This window comes from Tachypleus tridentatus, chromosome 10 (genome assembly GCF_004210375.1).
Source record: "Tachypleus tridentatus isolate NWPU-2018 chromosome 10, ASM421037v1, whole genome shotgun sequence".
NCBI lineage: Eukaryota > Metazoa > Arthropoda > Merostomata > Xiphosura > Limulidae > Tachypleus > Tachypleus tridentatus.
Genome location: NC_134834.1, coordinates 78,890,604 through 78,913,841, shown reverse-complemented (window position 1 = coordinate 78,913,841; position 23,238 = coordinate 78,890,604). Strand labels below are relative to the sequence as shown.

Below are 23,238 nucleotides of genomic sequence, written 5' to 3'. Positions count from 1 at the left end.
ATTTAAATACAGATTTTAGTGAGTCACGTGGCATGTTGAATGCAGCATTGTTTAAAATTAGATGTTTGTGATGTCAAAATACTAAGTCTATAGTTTCATGCAAATTAGAAACACAAATTACTCATATTGACAAGTTAGTATATAAAATAAGAACCAAGTATTTATTTACGATACTGAGATATGGCTTGTGTACTGTATCAAACACAGTGGCCCTATTCACTTCTTTCCATTTTTGAAAACAGTTCCTTACATACACTTACTTCAATATATGGTATGTGAAGAACTAACCAACAGCTTAGAGTGTCCCCCATAGTTGTTTTCTCAGCCATTTTAATCTGTGAAAAGGCTACCACCTTCTTTACATCCAAGATTTGAAGGAGATAGGTTGTGTCCTTAGTCTACTCGAAGTTTAATATTTTTTTAAAATCTAAATATATCTTAGTTACTAAGCTTAATATAATATAGTGGAATTATATGGTATCAGTTTAGTTATTTATTGTTTTTTGGGTATTCAACTGTATATATAAAACAAAAAGATTTGTTTATAAACATAGAGTATTTTTCATTACTAGCCTAAGTGCAAAGTGATTTTATTATGATTAAAAACTATTCTTTGTCCCAAAAATCCCAAGTATTATGTGTGTAATCTCTAGAGCCTCCTAAATACATTTCAAATGTTTGTTTTTCACTAAGACCAATTTATTTATATTATTTTCTGTACTCTTAACTATGTGCAGTCTGTCACTTGGCCAACCTCACAACCATCATAAAAAATTAGGAAATAAATACAAATTATGCTTTTTTTGTGCTTGAATGACCATATAACATGAAAATATAGATGTTTAGTCTAGTTAGTTTACATCTCATAATGATATACATTTATTATATTGACCTTCCAGTCATGCATAGCTAACATAACTTGCACTGATATTGCATACCCAGTAATATAAAACTGACCTTCAGTCTTCCTTGTCTTGGCTGTGTTTTAGTGGACTAGTATTTTGTAATATAGTCATATTACATTCTGGTCCTGACAAAGTATTTTGAAAATAGGGATATCATTGTTTGGAGGGAACATCATTTATGTTTAACTCTATGGCTACATTATTTCAATATAGAAATTAAAAGTATATATAATAAAGTAATTAAAAATAAAAATATAAAGCAAAATGGTCTTTAAAGAAAACATTATATTGGTACTAATAACGCAGCTCAGCAGAACACTTTTTAAAGTGAAATGATGCAATTTTAGAACCAATTAATGACAAAACTATAAAATATTAAGTATATTTATCAATATCAATAAAAAACTAATTAACTAATGTAACTGAATGTCACTCCAAAATGATATTTTCCAGTTCTACCTTTCAGGTGGTCTAATTGATTGACTATTCTGTCCATGTATGCTAAAGTGAATGATGAATGTGGACTATGGCAAGAGATAACAGACTGTAACCACCAATTGTAGTTCTTGTGTAATGGTGGAGTTTGCAGTGTATAGTTTGCTGGTTATTTGCACTGAGCACTGGATACATTTAGAGTACATGATAGCTTTAGCAGTGTAAGTATGATAAAGATCAACAACCGATTACAGATTTTAATGGTTCTTGGTGATGTGTCTGGAGTTTTATTCTCAGGAGCTTTAAGTAACTCCTGCTTCCACCTCTGATTTCTCACTGATGAGAGAAGGAGAAAGCAAATCCTGAGGGTGTATTTGTACCAGGCTATTGATGTTTCACTTGCACTCCTCTTGTACTGCAAGAATGTAGCAAGGAGACAGTTTAAGGATAGTCCTTAAAAGGAAAATTAGCAAACATTTCTTTAATGTGTTGTCATTGTCATCACATTCATTCATCATGAAGTTAATGTAGAGAACTTAATGTTTAGCATCAGAATGCATTTTATACACTTGTACACACTACGTGTTAGATGAACAATACAACCACACCAACAAAACTGCATGAGTATTGTTCAACTAAAACTTGCTAAAAGTTGTTGCATAAAATTTGTGTACAAAAAAAAAACAAATTGTGTTCTTTAATTTGTATATCAGTAAATTTGAATTCCAGTTCTGATATCACATGAAGAACAAGTGGGATGAAATAGTATTTCTTAACTGTGGATACAGGATTGCAATTATTTCTGTGACTTGGCACTAGTTGATAACTGCAGTTTTTTGTTTGCATAATTTCTGGATTTGGCCTGTGCATCTGACATCCAGCCAACATAAGCATTTCTACAGAAGCACCATCTTTAAACAATGAGAATATATATTATAACAATAATGATGAATTCAGTATCCCAAGCATTAAGCTATCTAATTGAAAAACAGAAAAAATTTCAAATCTAACTAGAACTTCAAGATAGTCTCTGGTTTTTCTTCTCATGATTTTTTATTGATAGTGAGAATTAATAATTGGGATTACATAGATTTTGAAGGAATTTTATTCATAATGTATAATCTTATATTCATTATGTTTATGCTTGTAATTTCTTAAGAAAACTATGTACTAATAAGCTTATTTCAAATTAACGTATAGTGTGTATAACCAGTGTCCCATTGATATATATATATATAGGGATACTTTTCTGTCTGTTATTAAAGGGGCCTTTGGCACTTCTCAATGCTGGTCTTAATTATTATAAATACATTTTCGTTTGTTTTTTTTTGTATATCAAACTTTGTTGTTGGCAACATCATTTTTATTAGATAGAGAGTTTGTTTTGTTTATAAAAATCTTAATACTGAGGAAAATTTTCACTTGAAAAAAAAAAGAGTACAGTCACACCCAATGCACCCCCTCTTCTGATGGTTCTGGCACTCATATCAGTATATCAAGCATATCATTTATAATTTATTGAAAACACACTGCAGTTTCACTTCCTTTCTCCCTAGGATTTGTAATTCAGATATCCTTTTTTCAGTACTTAAAATTAAAGAGTTTCAGTATTAAAGAAGGAATGGGCATGTACAGACAAGATTAATTTTTTTTATGTAAAACTCCATCTCTGTACAAAAATATTTGCAATTATGGAACTAAACATGACTAAGTAAAATATGTGTATTCATTAGAATCATTATATGAACCATTTTCAGTCTCCTGTTTCTTTACATTTTTTCAAAATTCTGCATTTGGATTTTTCTGTGTGTCTCACTTGTTTCTGAATATTTGGTTACTTGGCCAGTTTGCTCAATGTACAGCATTCAGCTCGAACACTATACATTTCACTGTATGATTAAGAAAAAAAATTGTTAATACTCATGAATAAATAGGCCTAATGTGAACCATTTACTTACAATGTTTTAAAACTGCTTTCATTTCCCTTAGTCTCCCACTGGTACATTGGTAAGTCTGAAGGTTTAAGTGCTTAAATCTGGCTTTCAATGCTCATGGTGGGCACAACATAGCTCATTGTATAGCTTTGTACTTGACTACAAGCAGCAAACAAATAAAACCTGCACATAAGTTCAATATTTTAGTACACTAATCATATCTGTAACAATATATATAATACTAGTAAGTGCAGGCCAGATAAAAGCTGAATAATAAGTAGGCCAATTTGCATTTTCTGAAAACACATTTGTAATATTTTATTAATATTTTTTTCACTATGATTATTTTGCTAAATTGTGTGTACCAAACAACCAACCACCTAAACTTTTTTTTTGAGAAATACTATTACAGTATCTGCATAAATAAAAAATATTAAAGTATGCCTCATTTCTAAATTGTGCCTGGGGTTAGAAATTACAGGTTAATATCAGATTATTGTTATCAAATCCAGAATTTTACTCACAGAATGTGATTTGATGAATAATGGTTAAAGTTCTGTAAAAGTGTAATTTCAAAGTTCATCACCTCTAGTTAAATGCTTGAACCGTTTGTTTTCATTTGTGTTTGCTTCCCTTCATTGTTAACTTACTTATTCAACTATTCATGAAGGTTATTGATTTTATGTCATTTGTTAAGTTATGTTACCTGAATTATAGACAGTAGCTTTCAGTAATAAACATTTATCCAGATCATCTTTCTACTTCATAATTATTTTTTGGTTAGAGGACCTGCTTTTTTCAAGATAGACTACTAGGTTGTGAATGTAATTCAAATACATTAAATGAAAAAAATGTTCCAATGATAATTAGTGTTCATTGCTCAAACTTTCATTAAATGGAATATTGGAATTTGCCTGTTCCTTATTGAAATCAGTTAATATTGCTTATGTATTCACAATTACAACATCATGTCACTAAGTCTTATGCTTAAAGGTAAATTATTTAATGCTTATAAATCTCTGGACTATTAAGATATAACTATGCAATGAGAATATTCGAATTTTTTTTCTCGGAAACTAAACTTCTGTCAGTACTTGTAATTACTATTAAAGCCCAACACAGAACTGTGTATTAATTATTTTACAGTTGGTTTCAAATTTGTAGAAATTTGTTTAATGAAAAAAAATATTATTAAAAAAATACAAAGTGCATAATTTTTTGGCCATACAGCAAAATCTGCATCATGAGCATCTGTTCAAAGAAATATTTATGTGAGAGAGTTTCTGTAGCACAAATGTGACATTTTGTTAAGGGATTTTTAATTATATTTTTTAAAGATACATTTTAAAAACAACACTTAGATTTGTATCACTCAAAAATGAATAGTAATGAAAATGTTAGGAAACTTTTTAGGGAGTTGTAAAACTGAATAATTAAAAGTTGAATAGAAAAGTTTAAATACCACCTTAAGACATGCAAAAGAAAATAACACAGCACACAGGGTATTATTTTTATAATATCTGGAATTTCTAACATCAAAATGTGTTAACAAATTTCAGTGAAGTACATTTATTAGTTTTTATGAATCTTAGGTTTTCTTCCAAACAGATTGCAAAAGAGGGTTGTGGGTTTGAATCCCTGTTGCACCAAACTTGCTTCCCATTTCAGCTGTGGGGGCATTATAATGTTATGGTCAATCCCACTATTTGTTGGTAAAAGAGTAGCCCAAGAGTTGGTGCTGGCTGGTGATGACTAGTTGCTTTCTCTTTAGTCTTGCACTGCAAAATTAGGGACAGCTAGTGCAGATAGCCCTTATATAGCTATGCACAAAATTCCAAAAACAAAACAAGCAAACATTGCAGAAGAGTAGTAGCTAAAACTTAAGTAAGAAATCTAAAGTTTAATGCTGAAAAGTTCTATTTAAGGGAAGGCTTTCATTTCATTTTCTATTTTAGACTAAATATTGTTGCACAGAGTCTTTACTTAAATATATTTTAAAACTTAAGCAGTGCTTATTTCTTCAAGTTTAACATTATAAATTGTTTATCATAAAATTACAGATGTATATGATATATTTGTTTTAATGTCATAAAATATTATCCAAGCTTTGACAAACATTTGTTTTTGTCTATCATCTGCTAAATGAGGAGGAAATAGGAAGTTTTATTCAGTTAGTAAATAAGGATTTAGTTAAGAACCACTGTGGTTCTATATTTTTTTAATGTAAAAATGTAAAAGGAATGTAATATTGTGTTGAGTGATATAATAATTGTAGTTGGAATAAAACTTTTTTTTCAGACATGCAACGACAAGCCGTTACTGGAGAGAATTATATTGATTCAACCACAAATGAAGAAATCATTAATAAAAATAAAGTAACAAATGCTGAACCAGGGCAAAACACTTCAGATCTAATGATAGAGAGTGCAGAACAATTTATAATCAGTCATTCATGTTCAGTATTAGAAACAGATACTAAGCCCCTAACATCAAGTATCAGGGAAGATGCTGCTCCTCAGGGTTCAGGCAACATTCAGACCCAGTCCTCTAGTCATGATGTACATCATTCAAGACATCTTATCAAGGGGAAAACAAAGGGTATTCTTAGAACACAGTCAAATACTTCCAGTGTTTCTCTTATAAACCCAACAAGGCAAAACATTTATTTAGATGGTGAGTATAAATCTTCAGAAGTTAATTATTTGAACCTTAAATTGCACCAGTAGATTGCTAATTTTTGTATGTATTTGTATGTATATATATTACACCTTATAATAAATATACAAGATTTAAAAAAAACATTCTTGATGCCTATGGAACATTAATGAAATGAATACTGTTTGTCCTAGTATTCATTAACTCTGTGGTTTCAGAATTCGTGTTTTTCTTCTCAGATTCAGATTTTTGTATCCAAGTGTTCCTATTTTAGGCTAGTTCAGATTTACAACTTTGTTTATGCCTGTGAATTTCTGATAACATAGAAAAGACAGAAACCTTCAGAAATCTCTTTACAGGCACATGAACTTCTAGTAACTTATCTAATAATATTTTGAAAGTTACTTTATATTGTTTTAGTGCATTTATGATAGTGTTTTTCATCTAATTAACACTTTTTCCTTTTTTTTATATAGTTGAGCTTCCATGCTCTTTTTGACTCATTTAAGTACAAATTAAAAGTGATTGTTTTATGATATTTGATTTGATATTACATTCTATAGTTCAAAGTATTTGAAAATTTAGAGATATAAATAATTAGAAGACAATGGAATCAATAGAAATTATTTTTTATATGGATTAAGGTATAAGTGAAATTTACCTTTCCCACATGATGGGGGGGGTGAAGATAAGTATTTATAATTCTAGACTGTATTTTTCTGTTTCCTCAGTTTGATTATGGCATACAGGATCCCATCATTTTCCCATCAGTGTGGATTCCTGTACATGGTGAGGGGACTTCCCAGGGAAGGTTCTATTCTTTCAGTTTACCTCCTCTGAGATCTAAACATCCACCTATGTGTTTGCCATGTGTGGTGACCCATGAAGGGGAGGAGAGGATCCTGGTGATTGATGAGTCCAACCATAACACACCACTTTGGCCTTTAATTCCTGTAGACAGACATCCTTGGGGTGGCTCCCTAGGGTCAGTCAGCTGGTCCACTTGGGCTAAGGTCAACCAAGTATTAATGTTGAATGTTCTCAACAGGTGTTGTGAACATTGTATCTGATGCTGGTGTTTGGGTATATTGTTCATGAAACCCTGGTTTTGCTGCAATGTCCTTATTTGACATTGTAGTGCATCCCCTCATAGGGCTCCATGGTGGGCACTGAAATATTCTTTTTTTTATTATGTATCCTCCAAATAGAAATTAAATAAAGTAGTGAAAAAACAGTCCATAGGTGAGCTCCAACATCTGTAACACCTGTACCTCATTTTCTTATACTACATTCTCTTTTAGACAAACCTTTCAGAGCAGATGTTTCCCTTTTTCATTTAGAAGGGACTAGAGGAATTTGCTGGCTCTTCAAAACCACTATAGAAGCTTTGCTCTGGTGGCATATTGGTGGAAACATCCACATTTCAACACAGTGAACTCCTCTTGCATTCAAATGTGATTGGGGATATACCTATTGAGGTTATTCCTCATGCTACTTTGAATATTTCATGAGGAGCTATTGTTGAGAGGGATTTGAAGAACATCCCTGAGTCAGAGATTCTTGTTGGTTTCTACATCCAAGGAGTTTCTGCAGTGAGGTATACTTTCCACTTGCAAAGATATTATTATGATGCTGTACAATGTCCTCATTCTAACATTTACATCACCTGCCACCATCAAGGCAGGTTATTTTAATTGCAAGGTATGACTATACATTCCAAACCCCTCAGATGTTTCCAGTGTCAGTGGTTCAGTCACTCAAAGACATTATGTCGTAGTTCCTTGACGTATGCTCGTTGCAGTGGTAAGGACCACGATGCCTCTGAGTGTGAAAGGGACCCTCATTGTGTCAATTGCAATGGCTCTCACCTGGCCTACTTTTGTTCTTGCCCTAAATGACTGGAATAAAAGAGAGGCAGCATTTGAAGGTGATTCAAAACAATACTTACTCTGAGGCTTAGAAGTTACTGTCCACCACTTCATCTCAGATGTATGCTGCTGCACTTCATTCCACTACTACAGTGGGAGTGCAGATGGATTTCTCTGTGCCTTTAAAATAATCTTTCTCAAACCAAATGAAAAGTCTTTTGATCTCCATAGTTAAAAAAGTTGATGAATTAATCTTAACGCCCATCTCTATCCCTAACATATATTCCAGCAATCCCCAAGATCCATTTCCTTTGGTTTTGGGTATGGGCATTTTCTTGGGTGCATTTTCTTCTTCCACCCTAAGATGCAAAATAATCATTTGTTCATGTCCTCAGTCACTGGAATCCTCTTCCAACAACAGAGACCTGTCCAATCAACCCAGGACAGGATCCGTGGAGGTCAAGAGACCTCCCTCGAATAAAGACAATAAAGAAAAAAGATGTGGTTGTAAACAGAAGGGCTTTTCATCCAATTCACTTACACATAAATAAGAATGGCCACCTTGATACAATGCAACTGTAGAGGTTTATGTTCTAATTTGGATGACATCAAAGCTCTGATTGCTTCCTACCATCCTGTAAGTCTTTCCTTACAGGAAACATTTCTGAAACCTGTTGTTACAGTCACCTTTCAGCAGTTTTCTTTGTTCAGAAATGACAGGCTGTGTGATGCACAAGTGCATGGAGGGGTGACACTGTTGGTTGATCAGCATGTGCTCACCCTGTGTTTGCCACTCGACACACCCTTGGATGCTGTAGCCATCCATGTTTCCTAGGATTGTACCATCACTGTTTATTCTCTCTACCTGTCACCTAGAGAGACATATGATCAATCAGCCCTTGATACTCTCATTGAACAGTTGATGTCTCCCTTTTTAATCCTGGGGACTTTAATGGACATCATCCCCTCTGGGGAAGTGCTGATATTGATGGGAAGGGTCGATCCGTAGAGCATATGCTCTCTGATCACAACCTTTTTCTTTTCAATACTGGTTCTTATACTTATTTTCATGCATGTAGTTTGTCCTTTACAGCTGTTGATCTCTTAGTTTGATCCCCTTCACTGTTCTCCCATTTTTCATGGAAGGTTGACAGTAAGCCACGAGGCAGTGATCATTTTCCTGTAATTTTGAGAGAGACTGTCTGTGGTCAATGCCACCTGACCTGGGTGCCCCAGTGGAAGCTGGATTGAGCAAACTGGTCATCTTTCACTGCTATCATAGAACATGATCCTGCAATCATCTGTAAGCCATCAATAGATGACTGTATGGCAGTAGTAACTGACTGTATTATACAGGCAGCTGCTCAGTGTATTCCTAAAACCTTAACACATTTTCCACAATTTCTTCATCTGTGGTGGAATCCTGTTTGCCACATGGCATGGAAGGCTCAAAAACAGGTCTGGGACACTTTTCATAGGTATCCCACACTCTCGCATCAAATTGCTTTCCAGCAGGCCCGTGCACATGCTCAACCAGTAAGACGTCAAAGCTAGAAGGACTCTTCGATTAAGTTCACAACCAGCATATCTTCTACCACCAGTTCCAGAGTCATATGGGACAAGATTGAAAAATTCAGTGAGCAATATAATTCTGTCCCCCTCTCGATCTTGCTCTCTGATGGCCAGGAAGTAGCCGATACCTGGAGCATTTTCAATACTCCAAGTGAAAGCTTTTGCCAGGTATCTAGCACTTCTGCTTCATCCTCCACCTTCTTAGCCATCACGACTCAGGCAGAGTGATCACCTCTTTCTTTTCAAGCTGATTGTCTCTATGACTATAATCGTCCCTTTACACTGGTGGAACTCAAACTGACCCTTCATTGGTCTGGCAGTACATAGGTCGAACCTAATGATATACACTACAAAATGCTGCATTATCTATTTCTTGCTTCTCTTCTGATTGTTTTTAACTGGGTCTGGCAGGAGAATGTTTTTCCTGATGCCTGGCACCAGGCTATTATCTTACCTTTCTCTGATGAATTGTCTCTGTAAGACCTAAGAGACGATGGTTAATGCTCATCTTGTTTGGTTCTTCAAATCAAACAACCTCCTCTCACCCACCCAGTGTGGGTTCTGACAACAGCAGTCCACCATGGACCACTTGATTTGACTTGAAACATCAATCACAGAAGCCCTTTTCAAACGTCAACATCTTGCATCAATAGTCTTTGATGTTGGGAGGGCTTATTGATACGATATGGAAGTATGACATTTTGTGAGACCTCCATTTATATGGGTTACATGGCTATTTGCCCATTTTTAGTAAATATTTTGAAATGGACAGGTGATTCCTAGTTTGTGTGGGTTTGACACTTTACTATTCTTTTCTACAGGAACTTAGAATCCCTCAGGGCTGTGTTTTGAATGTTACACTTTTCAGTATAAAGATTAATGCCATCATTGAACAACTCCCTCTTACTGTTGCAAACGGTCTCTGTGTCAACGACTTTCACATCTCACGTCAGTCATCAATTAGGAGGTATACTGAGTGGCATCTACAGACTGCCCTCAGTTGTTTGCTGAAGTGGACCACAGCAAACAGTTTTAACTTCTCTCTCTCTAAAACCATTTGCATGCACTTTTGCGGCCAACGGGGTATTCACCCTGATCCTGAACTCTGTATTAGTAAAGTTGTGCTACCTGTGGTCCCTGAGACAAAGTTCTTGGGGCCTATCTTTGACCGTAAGCTGACCTTTATACCACATCTCAAGCAGCTATTGGTCAAATGTACAAAAGTACTGAACATCCTCCGTATCCTCTCTTCCACCACTTGGGAAATGGATCGATGTTGTATGCTAAAGATTTTTCATGTTCTTATTCGATCAAAACTAGACTTTGGATTACTGGTCTATGGCTCTGCCAGGACCTTGACCTTGAAGATGCTGGACCCCATTTATCATCAAGGACTTTGGCTCTCCATGGGCCTTTCTGCATTTCCCTAGTTCAGAGATTATACACAGTCTCATGAACCTTCTTTGCACCTCTGCTGTTTGCAACTGTCTTTATGCTTCAAAACTTCATTTCTTACTAAAGAATCCCACCTGGTGTTGTGTTTTTCTTCCTCTTTGGGTCATGCTTTTTCAGAACAGAAGATCTGCCATTGCTTCTTTTGGCATTCGTATCCAGGTGCAGTTGAATGAATTGGGTCTGTCCTTGGATAACATTGCTGTATCCACTAGTCAGTCCATTCTACCATGGCTTATTACAGTCCCCAAATGTGACCTATATTTAAATTATCTAAGGAAATCAGACACTCCCAATTGGAAATACTGTCTATTATTTGCTGAACATCTTTCATATCATCCTTCCATTCCTGTTTATACAGATGGCTCAAAATCAGGTGACTCTGTGGGCTCTGTCATGGTTTGGTGGTTGCGCACAGAATCTCCTCTACAGCTTCTGTGTTCACTACTGAACTGTATGCCATTTCTCTTGCCCTGGATCACAAAGAAGCTAAGCAGTACTCAAATTGTACTATTTATACTGATTTGCTTAGTTCTCTACTGGCCCTAGAATTGCTTTACATTAATTCTCACCCTGTTCTCACTGATATTCAAAACTAACTGGCCCATTTCTTTTTAACATCTAATTCTATCAAGTTTTTCTGGATACCAGGCCACATTGGTATTTGCATGAACTGGCTCTCCAGCACCATAGCTAAATCTGTCTGCTCTGGCACTATCACTGCTATGCCTGTTCCATACATGGACTATGGTCCTGTATTCAAGGCTCAGCTCTATGCCAGTTGGCAATCGACTTGGAGTGAGCAACGTGAAAACAAACATTTTCAAATGAAACCCTCTATTGGACTTTAGCTGTCTTGTTTCCATAAGGATCAGAAAGAGGAAGTTGTTCTAACTAGGCTATGCATTGGTCATAGTTTCTTAACACATCATTTTCTTTTATCTGGGAATGATGCACCACTGTGTTGTCTGTGTAACACTCAGGTCACAATAATCCACATTTTACTGTCTTGCCATCATTATGACTCCCAATGACGGCACCATTTTAAACATGTTTTGTCCCAAGGTTTATCTGTAACGTTAGACAGTGTTATTGGTGTTGGTGACACTGTCCACCTTAGAAATATTTTTAGTTTTTTAAAGACCATTAATTTTTTCAATGCTATTTAAGTTTTTTTTTTAATTTGTACATTAGAGCTTTTTTAATGTGATTCAATTTTAAGAACCAAAGTCCATCTAGTTCCATTTGAAATTAGAAAATGGCTGTAACTTCAAATAACTCAAAATCAGGACTGGAAAGGACAACTTCAGGTGTCTAATTCTGATGTTTGAACTACCTGTTAATCATCCTGGTGACTTATAATTAAAATTTTACTACAAGTCTTTTGAAACTTTACTTTCTAGAAATGGCCATAAAGTTAAATAACTTGAAACCAGGATTGTAAAGGTCAACTTCAGGTGACTAACACTGATTTTTGAAATTCTCTGTTAGTTATTCTGGCAAGTTATGATAATTATGCTACAGAAAGTCCTTTACAACTTGTATTACTGTAGTTTTTCTCTTAATGCTGTAGACTAGATGTAAAAATTGGAGTTAATGCTATTTATGTTTTTAATTCAAAAATTAATCTTTGATTTGTTTTATCTTCATCTTCTTTTATGAATTTTAATAATTTTACTTTATACCAGATGTTTGGCACAGATAGCCTAGTTGCTTTGTGCCATAAAACACCAAACCAATCAACCAATCCCATCATTCGAAGTTTGAGGTATTGCCCTTCATACTTCTTCAGGTTTAGGAAAGGGTTTGTCTACTTTGATGTTACTTACATTCTCATTGTGATTTGGTAGCTCAGAACACATCACTGGTAATAGCAGGTCATGTCACATTCCATCCTAAGTATGCAATTTAGTTTCCATGTAAAGAGGCATGCCTGTTCCCAAGGTAGTGCAGTCTCTTCTCCCACCCACTCTGGTGCTGATCTTCTGTTGGTATGACCATGATCTATGCAGCTGTATTCTGTATAGATGATGCCCTCACCAGCCCCTGTACCTTATCAGTGTGGTATTCTCGCTGTGGTGTAAGTGGAAGTATGTATGTTTTGGAAGTTGTTATTTTATTAAACAAAAAATGTATTTCCAATAATACTTACACCTCTCACACTTTCCTGCTCTTCCTCCCTACTAAGAGCTGGTATTTAAAACTGCAGATTGGGTCAGTCTCAAAAAGTGATAAAATTATCTGAAGGAAGTGCTTATATAAAAGTACCAGGATAGAGAGCATTTTGATGTAGGAAGAAAACATATTACCAAGAGCAATTGAGTTGGGTGTAAAAGACTGAAGCAAGCAAGAAAAAATCAGCACAGTGCTTAGATGGACAAAGAAATAGAAACCCTGAAGGTCAAATAATAGCTGTAAGTGTCAGCAGAGGTAAGTATTATTGGAAATTTATTTGCAATTTAAGGGAAATGTTAAAATTTGTTGATTCTCTAAAATGCATCTTTGAAATCTGTAAAAATTGATTTATCATTCTCTTCCACTTGAGAGAATAAACGAGGCTTGGCAAGAACAACTCATGAATACAAATAAGTTTGTAACATCAAAAGTACTATAATTCTTTGTTTTTGTATATATTTTTAAAAGCTGTTTTATATTTTATGAAAAGTAATTAAAATTAAGCACTTATACACTTTGTACAGCTATGCTTCTAACTTCTGATAACTGGGAAGATAATTAACATCCAAATATCTACCAAGTTTATTGAATTGACCAAAACTTGTACAGAGCCATACTTAAACAATTATATTTGCAACCACTGTTCTCGTGAACAAAAAGATGTCTTTTCTCAATGTGTTCTCAGAGCTGAAATTGTGATTAACTCCATGAAAAAGTTCTGTACTTGTGCCACATAAGCTTATTTACTATTGACAGGGCCATATTATGGTGACACGTAAACAGTCTAAAGGCAGGAGCAGTGATTCATTCCTTATATTTGGCACATACTTCAGCCCCTAAAAGTAAAATAAACATAGGAAATATATGTGAAAAGTTTAGAAGTAGAAACACTCAGAATAAGTGCTTTGTAACTTCTTGGTCAATACTAAAAAGATAGAACAGTACTACTCACTTTAGTTTGCCTTTTTGAACAACCTTTGAAGTTTTATGGTGGTTACAAGGTTGGTCAAATTGATCAACCCCATATAGAGTTAAGATTGATAAAATAACATAAAAATACAAAGTTTTTCACAAGAAGAAGTTTGATATTTATTTAAGGGATTTTAGAGATGATGCAAATGAAATGAAATCTGAAAATTTCAGATGAAAACATATTTAATCTTAACATAAATTGTTTTATACTTGGAGCAGTCAAGGTTCTGACTCCTTATATTCATTGAGAAATTTTTAGTAATTATGCTTAATTAAAAATTGATTTTTTTTGTTTACAAATGCCTTGTAATATTTACTAAAAGCTTGAAAAAGTTCTTGAGGATACACAAACAGGTTAAAAGTTGTTAATATTATTGTATGGAAACTGATAGTTACTTTGGATCATGTTATCAGTGTTATTCATCAGGGCAATAGCAAAAGAATTACCTGCTATTGTTATATTGCAATTAGAAAAACAATATTTATCACATTTATTTCATAGTATTTTCATTCACACAAAATAAAATTGTTAAAGGAATTAAATTTTTTCATCATCTACAGTACCTCAAAGGTAATGGCTTTGTTTTCAATGTATATCTTAATTGCATTTATACTATCTGTGGACTGCGTTCATATGGGACTTTATTTAGCATTCCAAAGATCAGTCTGCCAGTGTAACAGAATCACCATTTCACAAAATACTTCAAAATTGTTTGATACATTGTTCAGGTACAGTATTCATTATGAATAAACTGGAATGCACAGCAACTGCCTGTTGCAAGAATACCAAAAATAGGGGATGATGTGTCGAAAGTCTTGAAGACACAAAATGGAAGACTTTTAAAATGTCTTCTACACTTGTGTTTTTACAATAGGCAATTGCCATACATTCCAGTTTCTTAAAAATTGTTGAAGAGATTGAGTGCATTCCACTCTACAACATTTTAAAATGTTTTTGTAATGCATACAACCTTAATTTGATTTAATAATGGGCAACAACATCACCAAAAAAAAGGATTAATTTCCATTCTGGAATGAATAAGAGGCATGATAGAAAAAACCTTGAATTTCATGGAACTTTGGTAGTGAGTTGATGTTAAAAATAACTAGATTAATCCAAAAAACATGAACTAGGATCTACTGTTTTGTTATATAAATCAGAATTTCACAATACTCCTAGCAAGTTAAAAGTAGAGAATTTCAATACAATTGACAATGAATAACCTTGTTCATCCCTAACTGGAATCAAACTCGACTCACAACCAAACCTCCATGCACTGTTCTCAGTTAAATCAAAATTGTCTTGAAGCTGACGAGCTACTCATCAATGCCAACAGTAATACAATCTTGACAAATGCACTTGTTTACTATTTAGTACTATAAACTAATTTAAGTATTAAATATGAAACTGATAAAATTGCATCATGACATCCATCTGTTACAAGATCAGGTTTATTATAATTATCAGCACAAAACTTGTGATTCTTTAAACTTGTACAAACATAGACAAGTGTTACTATGTGCTCTTAAACCTTTTGTAATTTGTTTCATATCAATATTACCTCATGCTAAAAAAATTAATGTCTCCTCCTCATGTTACTCATAGCTAATAAACATTCATATCACCTGTTCTATTGATGGATATCCTGTCAGAACCAGAATCAGTCAAGTATGAAACTCCCAAATAATTATCTCCTTTGTATATCTATACATCTATGACTCTTTAGCAGTTAACAGTGATCATTGCTTTGTTCTGAAAAGTATGAGCTTCTTTATGATGTACAATTACACATTTTTGTAACAAATGATGGCTAACTGGTTGTAGTTACAGCCAACAAGGTTTTGTGGAATAAATAACTAGTATAGCTTTGTAATTAACTAGATATTTTCTTTGTTCAAGCACTTATCTAGAAAACATGTACCAGTATTGAGTTTTAAAATGGCATGAGAGGTGAAAGGTACTCTTTTGTGAGTTCCAACCTGTACCAATTCTAACTTTTATTGAAACTTTAGTGTATTATAAAAGTTGATGACACATATTTAGGTTTATACTGATTTCACTTAGTTATTTGTCCATTGCTTTTTTCTTTTTCTTTTTGAAAAGTCAAAAGAAAATTGGGTTGTTGGTCAGTAATTTAAAACAGTGTAGCAAAAAATTGTATTGCTCATTTGGCTACAAGTATTTGAATTCCTGTATGTATAATTGTATGATACACATTGTACTTGATGTGTTGGAACATTCTGTTTGATTTATTGCTTATCAATGAAGTTTAATTAAGAATAATCCAATTTTGTCTGTAGTTATGTTTGAGATTTTGTATTTTACAGGTGTAGTTAAGTAGTCTAAAATGTGTTAAGGTCTGCCCCCATTTTGAATTTGTTGTTTACATCATGTCTCTCTTAGCTTTTACTTACAATAAATAAGGTTAAAACATTTTTTTTACAAAAATCTGCCAATTAGTAAAATAGAGGCAGTTGTCCAATTTGATATTATTAGTTTAAAATTCATTATGCTCATTGATTTTAACTTTGTTTTTCAGTGAACTTCAGTTTTTCTTTGAGTTTGATCACTTGATTTTTTGTTTCTTAGCATTGTTAACTATTGTAGTTAATGTAGCAGAAGCTATACATGTTTGTTTAGACTTATAGATACTACTCATTATAAAGATTATCCCATTGGAATATGAGAAACTACATATGTTTGACAGAGTTACTGATATTGTCCAGTTACATTATCCAAGTGTTATAGTTTGTGCAGGAGAAGCTATGTAATGTTCTTAGAGATTTATGGTTGTTATGTACTATTAATTTCCTTAGTAAAAGTAACTAGCTGGTGTAGAAGAAACTCTACATTGTATATGATATAGATACTATTGAATAAACATATTTTTAATGGTGCCATCTTTTCTTTCTTTCAGAATATGTTCGAGATGAGGTTGTTGTTTTATTGGGCATGGCTTTTATTTCCTCTTTCTGCCAAACAACGCTAGAAGTATGTCTGTTTCAAGGTTTTTTGTTGTTTTTTTTTCATTATTGTAGTTTACTTAACCCTCATCCACATGGACTCCAACAGCTTTTGCAGTTGTATATCTCTGTACATAATCATGACAGATTTGTATCAGCTAATGTAATCATCAGTCAGAAACTTTGGATCAGTAGGACATTATTATTCTTCAAACAGACAGAAGGAGTAGATAGCTGTAATCTAATATTTATATGGGATCTACATAGACACCAAACTATCATTGACTGTCACTGTACATATAGCTGCCCTGTAGCATGCAAAATAAATTTCTAAACATTTATTTCACCATTTAGGCTGTTTTAGAGGATACTACATCAAAGTAGTACATTATCTTGTCTGTTTGTTTATAACACCATTATGGTAAGCATGTATGTGCCTCTCATTCCGTGACAAGTGTTTTCTCTGCTATAACACTCTATTGTATAGAAACCTTTTTTTGATAATCGTATTAAAAACTTGCTAATTGGATTTTCAATCTATAGCCTATTATAAGGATAGATCTGTGTTGGGGTTTGGTTGGACCCAAGATAACCCAAAATGTACTCGTTAAATTTACTTTGAGTTGCATTTTGTATTATTGTGATAATCTCATCATATATTGGTGGGTAATGGATATCAGAGTGTAGTGTAATAAAACTTTGATAATTTTTGATACACTGTTTGTAGTAGGAATAGCTTAATACAACTTATTTGTATACTGAGGAACAAAGTAGTTTCTTTCTTTGTCAACATATTCCTTCTAGAATACATATATTCTTACATTATTCTCATTGCATGCTAACCCTAATAAAACTGGTAATGCAATTGGTTTTTGGAATTTTGATCCAGAGCTTTCTGTAATTGTAATTTTGTGATGGGGTCTAGTTGCACCTCAGATATTCCACGATGTAACTTTTCAAAGGTGTGCTGATGAGGGTTAATTAGTAAATATGAGCTGTTTGAAGTTCTCTTTAATACCAACATCTTGATCAATAAAATATGTTTGGCAATAATGTAAATGTTTTGTGCACGATGGACCAATGAATTATTAAATTTAAGATTTGTGTGTGTGTCATATGTCTACAACACTATAATCATGAAGTGACTTCTTGTATTTTATACACAATTTTCTACCCACTGATAGATAAACATTTTATTGTAGATGCTATCAAAGAAAATATATATATATATCAAAGTTATCTTGTTTTAAAATTATTATTGCAGGTACAGAACCAGATTTTTATCTCTTGTTACTTTTTACCAAATTTTGACTTGTGTTGTTTTAAAAGGAATAATTAAACTTTTCTATTTTAGCTACAATATTTGGAGTAAAGTGTTTCATTTGTTTATTTCTTATTTTTCAGACAGTTATTACACCACTCACTCAAGAGCTGTACAATTTTGGAGAATTAGAAAATAGTATAATATATTTTGTGGCAGGTGTTGAGGTGAGATACTCATTTTTATTAATATGAACATTATAATTTTCTACAAAAATATATTATGCAGAAGTTTGTCTTAGAGAAAAGTCACATTGAGCTATCTCTTCCTCCACCCCCTGGAGAATCAAACACCATATTCTAGTGTTGTAAGTCTGCAGACTTACCACCGTCTCACCAAGGGATTTACTGTACAGAATTCTATAATAAGTTCATGGTTAAGGAATATATTAAAACATTTTTAATGCTATTTGAATTTTTTGTTAACTACATTTAGTTCAGGAAACTTGCAGTTTTTCTTGTAAAATTTGTATATGTATTGGTTACTCTAATTGCCTATAAAAACCATCCTTGAAGCACAAAAGTAGTAATAGAAAAACGATAAAGTGTTTTATTATTTCTGGTTATATCTAAATACTAAGAAAAGAGAGATTTATTTTAGGTAATACCACAGTCCACATACTGTTTTTCTAGATAATCTTTGAAATTATGAAATGCCCCTCCAGGGATTATCACTGTGTAAAAGTTATATAAACTGAGCTTTTCATGTGCTTTTTTGTAACTGAGGCCAACAGGACATCTGCAGGTCATAGGTGGAAAATGAGATCAGCAACCTTACAATAGCTCATATGTTTATTAATCATCTCAGAACATAGATCACAGTTATAAGTTGAGTTGAATTTTCATGAATTTGGTTTCTGATAAAAACTGGCTTGTACTTACACTAATTGCGCTTAGACTAGTAAAGTGTTTGAAGTTAATATAGTGGTGATTTTGTGCTAGTGATGTAGTGCATTGTTTGAATCCCAGTTACGTAACTTCAAGTCATGAACTTTTTGCTGTATAGCTGTAACTGTGTGTTAAAAAGTTTTTTATGTTGGTTTTCTTGAGCAGGGTTTTGGGTCAGGGAAAGTAACAACAATTCTGACTATCTGGCATCAGATTTATACTAATTACTTAAGAAGAAATTATTGTATGATCAGAATATCAAGAAGGTCTGTGAGGATAAAAGCGTTAGATCACATATTTATGTTTAAAGCAGCATATCTGCAAATCTTGAAGAATGAAAAAGATGTTTGTATTATCTCTCACTGTGACATATTTGAAGGCACCTGATTGCCTTCCATTGACTTTTTCACATATGGTTACTTAGAAACAGTTTTGAAAACTAACATCCATATATAGTAGAGTGTTAGTGAAAGATTTGTTCTTTCAAGAAGCTGGCAGTATAGTGCAATAGTGTTTCATCGTGACTATCAGATTTAACAAAATCAGTAATGGAGCAAACAGTTCCAAGGATGATATGGAAAAGGGAACCTTGCTCTTATTACATATGATTAACCCTCCATAGTCCATCGAATAAATATATTTTATATCATAGCAGTGTCTCATGTAAGTGGTGTGTGAAATGTATGGTGTGTATTCTTTTAGCTACCTTCACTAGCAACGACAAAATTTAGATGTATTTCTCTTTGTTTTTTCTTAATTTTATGTATTTTCATATGTTCTCGTATATAATTTTATTATTTTAAAGAAAGACTGTTCCTCTTTCTGTCTGTTTCTTTCTTACAGCATATTTCTTTATATATGTGGGTATGTCCAAATATTATTTATTCATTCACTTCTCTGTCCAAGTTATTAGACACAATTACTCCATATCTACTAGCCCCTAGCGACACATATTGATATGTCTATGGACTTGCAACACTAGTAATTGGGTTTCAATACCTCTGATGGGTACAGCACAAATAGCCCCTTGTGTAGCTTTGTGCTTAATTACAACAAACCATATCTACTACACTATACACTTCTTTCTCATCTATATAAATTTCTTTAAGATATTTCTAGCTGATTTTAAAAACGTTTACACCATTTTTGAAAAGTAGGTATTTTCTACTGTAAAATGTCTATTTTTAGTTTCACTAACACATTTTGTTAAAACATCCCTACATATCCCTCAAAAATGGTATTGGAAATCATAGTCCTAAACTGAAAATTAAATTTTCCCTATAGCATTCACCCTAAAATGCTAGGGGAATAAGCTAAATCATGGATTATAAAACTACTCTGTAACCATAAGACGTCAACTGGAGGGTTGATTTGTTGTATTGAAAATAAATGCATTTTTTTTAGTTTTTCTTCTTTGATTGTAAGACATTTGTGATATTAGGTTCATGTTTTTCCTCTGTTGTTAAATTGATGTATAAGTTAGTTGGGTAGTGTTATTAGTTGTCGAGATATTGTGTTTTTAAATAACCTGAAACTGAACTCACTAATATGTGCATACTAATGAAATTATTTGCATAATTAATTGAAAGTGAAATGTTTTGTATTACTTTTGAACTAACCAAAGTTTGAGGTCCTTAGTTTGTCCAAGAGTCTGCAACTAGTAATGCATATATCAATGGACTTCCAGCACTTTAAGGAAATTTTTTAAGTCTATAGTCTCAGTTACATAATTATATTAATATCTCTATTTGTTGTACATCTATCATGTCATGTATTTTCAACTCTTAATCATATAGAACAAAAGTGCTGATATATTTGTACTATCATCATTATGTTATGATTTCACTATAAAGTGTTAACCATATAGCCTTAGCAAGTATGTGGTCTCAAGCAGCAGGGTAAATTAGACTTATTCAATTTACTAATAAATAGGTTATGTAGTAGCAATGGTTTTAGGGTGATTTTCCTTCTCACTAAAACAAGACATATTTCATAATTAGAACTTGGATAAGGAACTTATCTGGTATTTAAAAAGATTGAAATATCACATATTTATTTTCATTCTTATTTTAAAGTCACTATAGCAAGTCCTTTCAAAGCATAAAACCCCAAGCAGTCACCTGTGGCTTTACAGGACAGTAATGTCATTCTACTAATTTTATCAGAGTGATGGTATTAAATTAATATTCATTTGGAGAAAAATTTGAACATTTTATTACAGTTAAAACATAAATGAAAATTCTGACTGTATAAACCTTTGATATCATACATTTTGTTTTATTAAGTATTTCTTTTGAGCTTGTGTGCTTTCCTTACTTACTTTTAACTACTACAAAATGGCATCATGTGAAACATTTTTATATGTTAGCTCATTATTTTAAAATTTCTAAAGTAGACTCAATTTTGAGAAAGCTGTAAGTAAAGATTTACTTAAATTGTGTGTTTACAGCTAAGATATTAATGAATGAGTTTTAAAAACCATAACTATTAAATCATAGAACAGTTTTCTGTGTAATAGCTAATACTTTATATCAAAACATGGAAATTTTAATAAGATAATATTAGTTTAATACAGAAGTTGAATACATATATTAAAATGATTTTGGATCCTCATCATGTTTGATCATGCTTTGTCTGAAAACTATACATTTTTACAAAAGTTCTGCATTATAATTTATGTTGTAAAGCTTTCATTGTAAGACAGTCATGTCTAAAGCACTTAGACTTCTTAGCTATACTATGTTCTACTACCTGGGTCTCATGAACAGCTTTTGCCACTGACCTTTGAACTTATGAACTTTCCCTGTTACAAGATGCTACACTTTGCTTGATCATGAAATATTGCAGATCTCTTCCTGTTATCCCACATTAATCAATATCCTTTTATTTGCCATTGTCCTTGAATATAATAGATTTTCACATCTTGGAAGTTTTAAATCTTTCATTTAAACACATCTTTATAATCTGAGTTTATGAATATTTTGCATTGGAAAAGACTGTTGCAAAGTCTTCCTCAGAGTGTTAAATTTTTATCACACAATACTATCTACCAAATGCCATAAATTTTCAAAATGTAGTTCTGATATATTCTGTTCCACTTCAACTTTATATTGGTTATCATTGTCTTGTAACTTACTGATTTGCATATTCAAAAGCATTTAATATAATGTACTTAATCATCTGTAATCAATCAGAATATTTTAAAAATGAAATATTAACATTTTCTTCAGTTAAAACTTTTTTGGAGATACAGTTTTAACAGCTAAACTTATATTCACCTTTGTTCTGATTATAAGAACTGTGTTTAAAGAATATTTTCCTTTCTTTAAAAGATCATCCTTGTGTTTGTTGTGATTCGAATAATAAGTAAGAGGTTTTCTGACCGAAGTATGCTACTTATGGGAGTATCAATACTATGCCTAGCTTTAGGATGGTCTTTGGCAAGTTTACCTACAGCCAAACCTAGTAAGTGCTAAATTTACTGACTTAGAATAATTTTATCTAATTGTAATTACTGGAAATTTTCAGTTGATTCAGATAAGTCTATATAATGTTAACTGGATAGTTGTAAGGTGAAAAATAAATATTTAAGGAAACGCACAATTCTATGTATATTCGGATGAAATACATTTCATGGTTAACGATCAAAATTTTAATGAGAATTTATGTGAAAACCTTGATGCTATTATACTGAGGATATTGTACTATTATTTTTTCTAAGTTGGATTACTTATGTTTGAACATTTAGATATTTAGCATATGGGAAGTACTGTAACTGCTAATAAATTCTATTTTATACAGCAATTATTATTTTCGACATTTTCAATCCCTGTCTGTTATAACCTTCTACTGAACCTGTATGTTCTCATTATACAGTAAAATGCTTGTTATTGGAACAAAAGTTGTAGAAAAATTATGTTTACAATATACGTCTCCTTTTTTTTGTGCTCTGAAATATAGCAAAATATTATTTTTGTAATTGTGAGGTTTGTTTAGTAGTATATCTCAAAGTTTGGAACAAATAAGAATTTAAATAGCAAAAAATTGTCAATTTTGAAAAATCACAAGAAAAATTTATTTATAAGTAAAAAGGGACCA

At 32.7% G+C, this 23,238-nt stretch overlaps 1 protein-coding gene across 5 annotated transcripts in view; it reads left to right on the top strand.

Annotated features, from left to right (window-relative positions):
- The window catches only part of LOC143229664 (uncharacterized), a 55,587-nt gene that overhangs the window by 19,083 nt on the left and 13,266 nt on the right, over positions 1-23,238 (top strand). For all 5 annotated transcript variants that reach the window (XM_076462293.1, XM_076462297.1, XM_076462296.1 and 2 more), the window contains exons 6-9: positions 5,573-5,947; positions 16,887-16,960; positions 18,337-18,420; positions 22,473-22,605. In XM_076462293.1, coding sequence (XP_076318408.1) covers positions 5,573-5,947; positions 16,887-16,960; positions 18,337-18,420; positions 22,473-22,605 — 666 coding nt within the window. The remainder of the gene's footprint in view (positions 1-5,572; positions 5,948-16,886; positions 16,961-18,336; positions 18,421-22,472; positions 22,606-23,238) is intronic.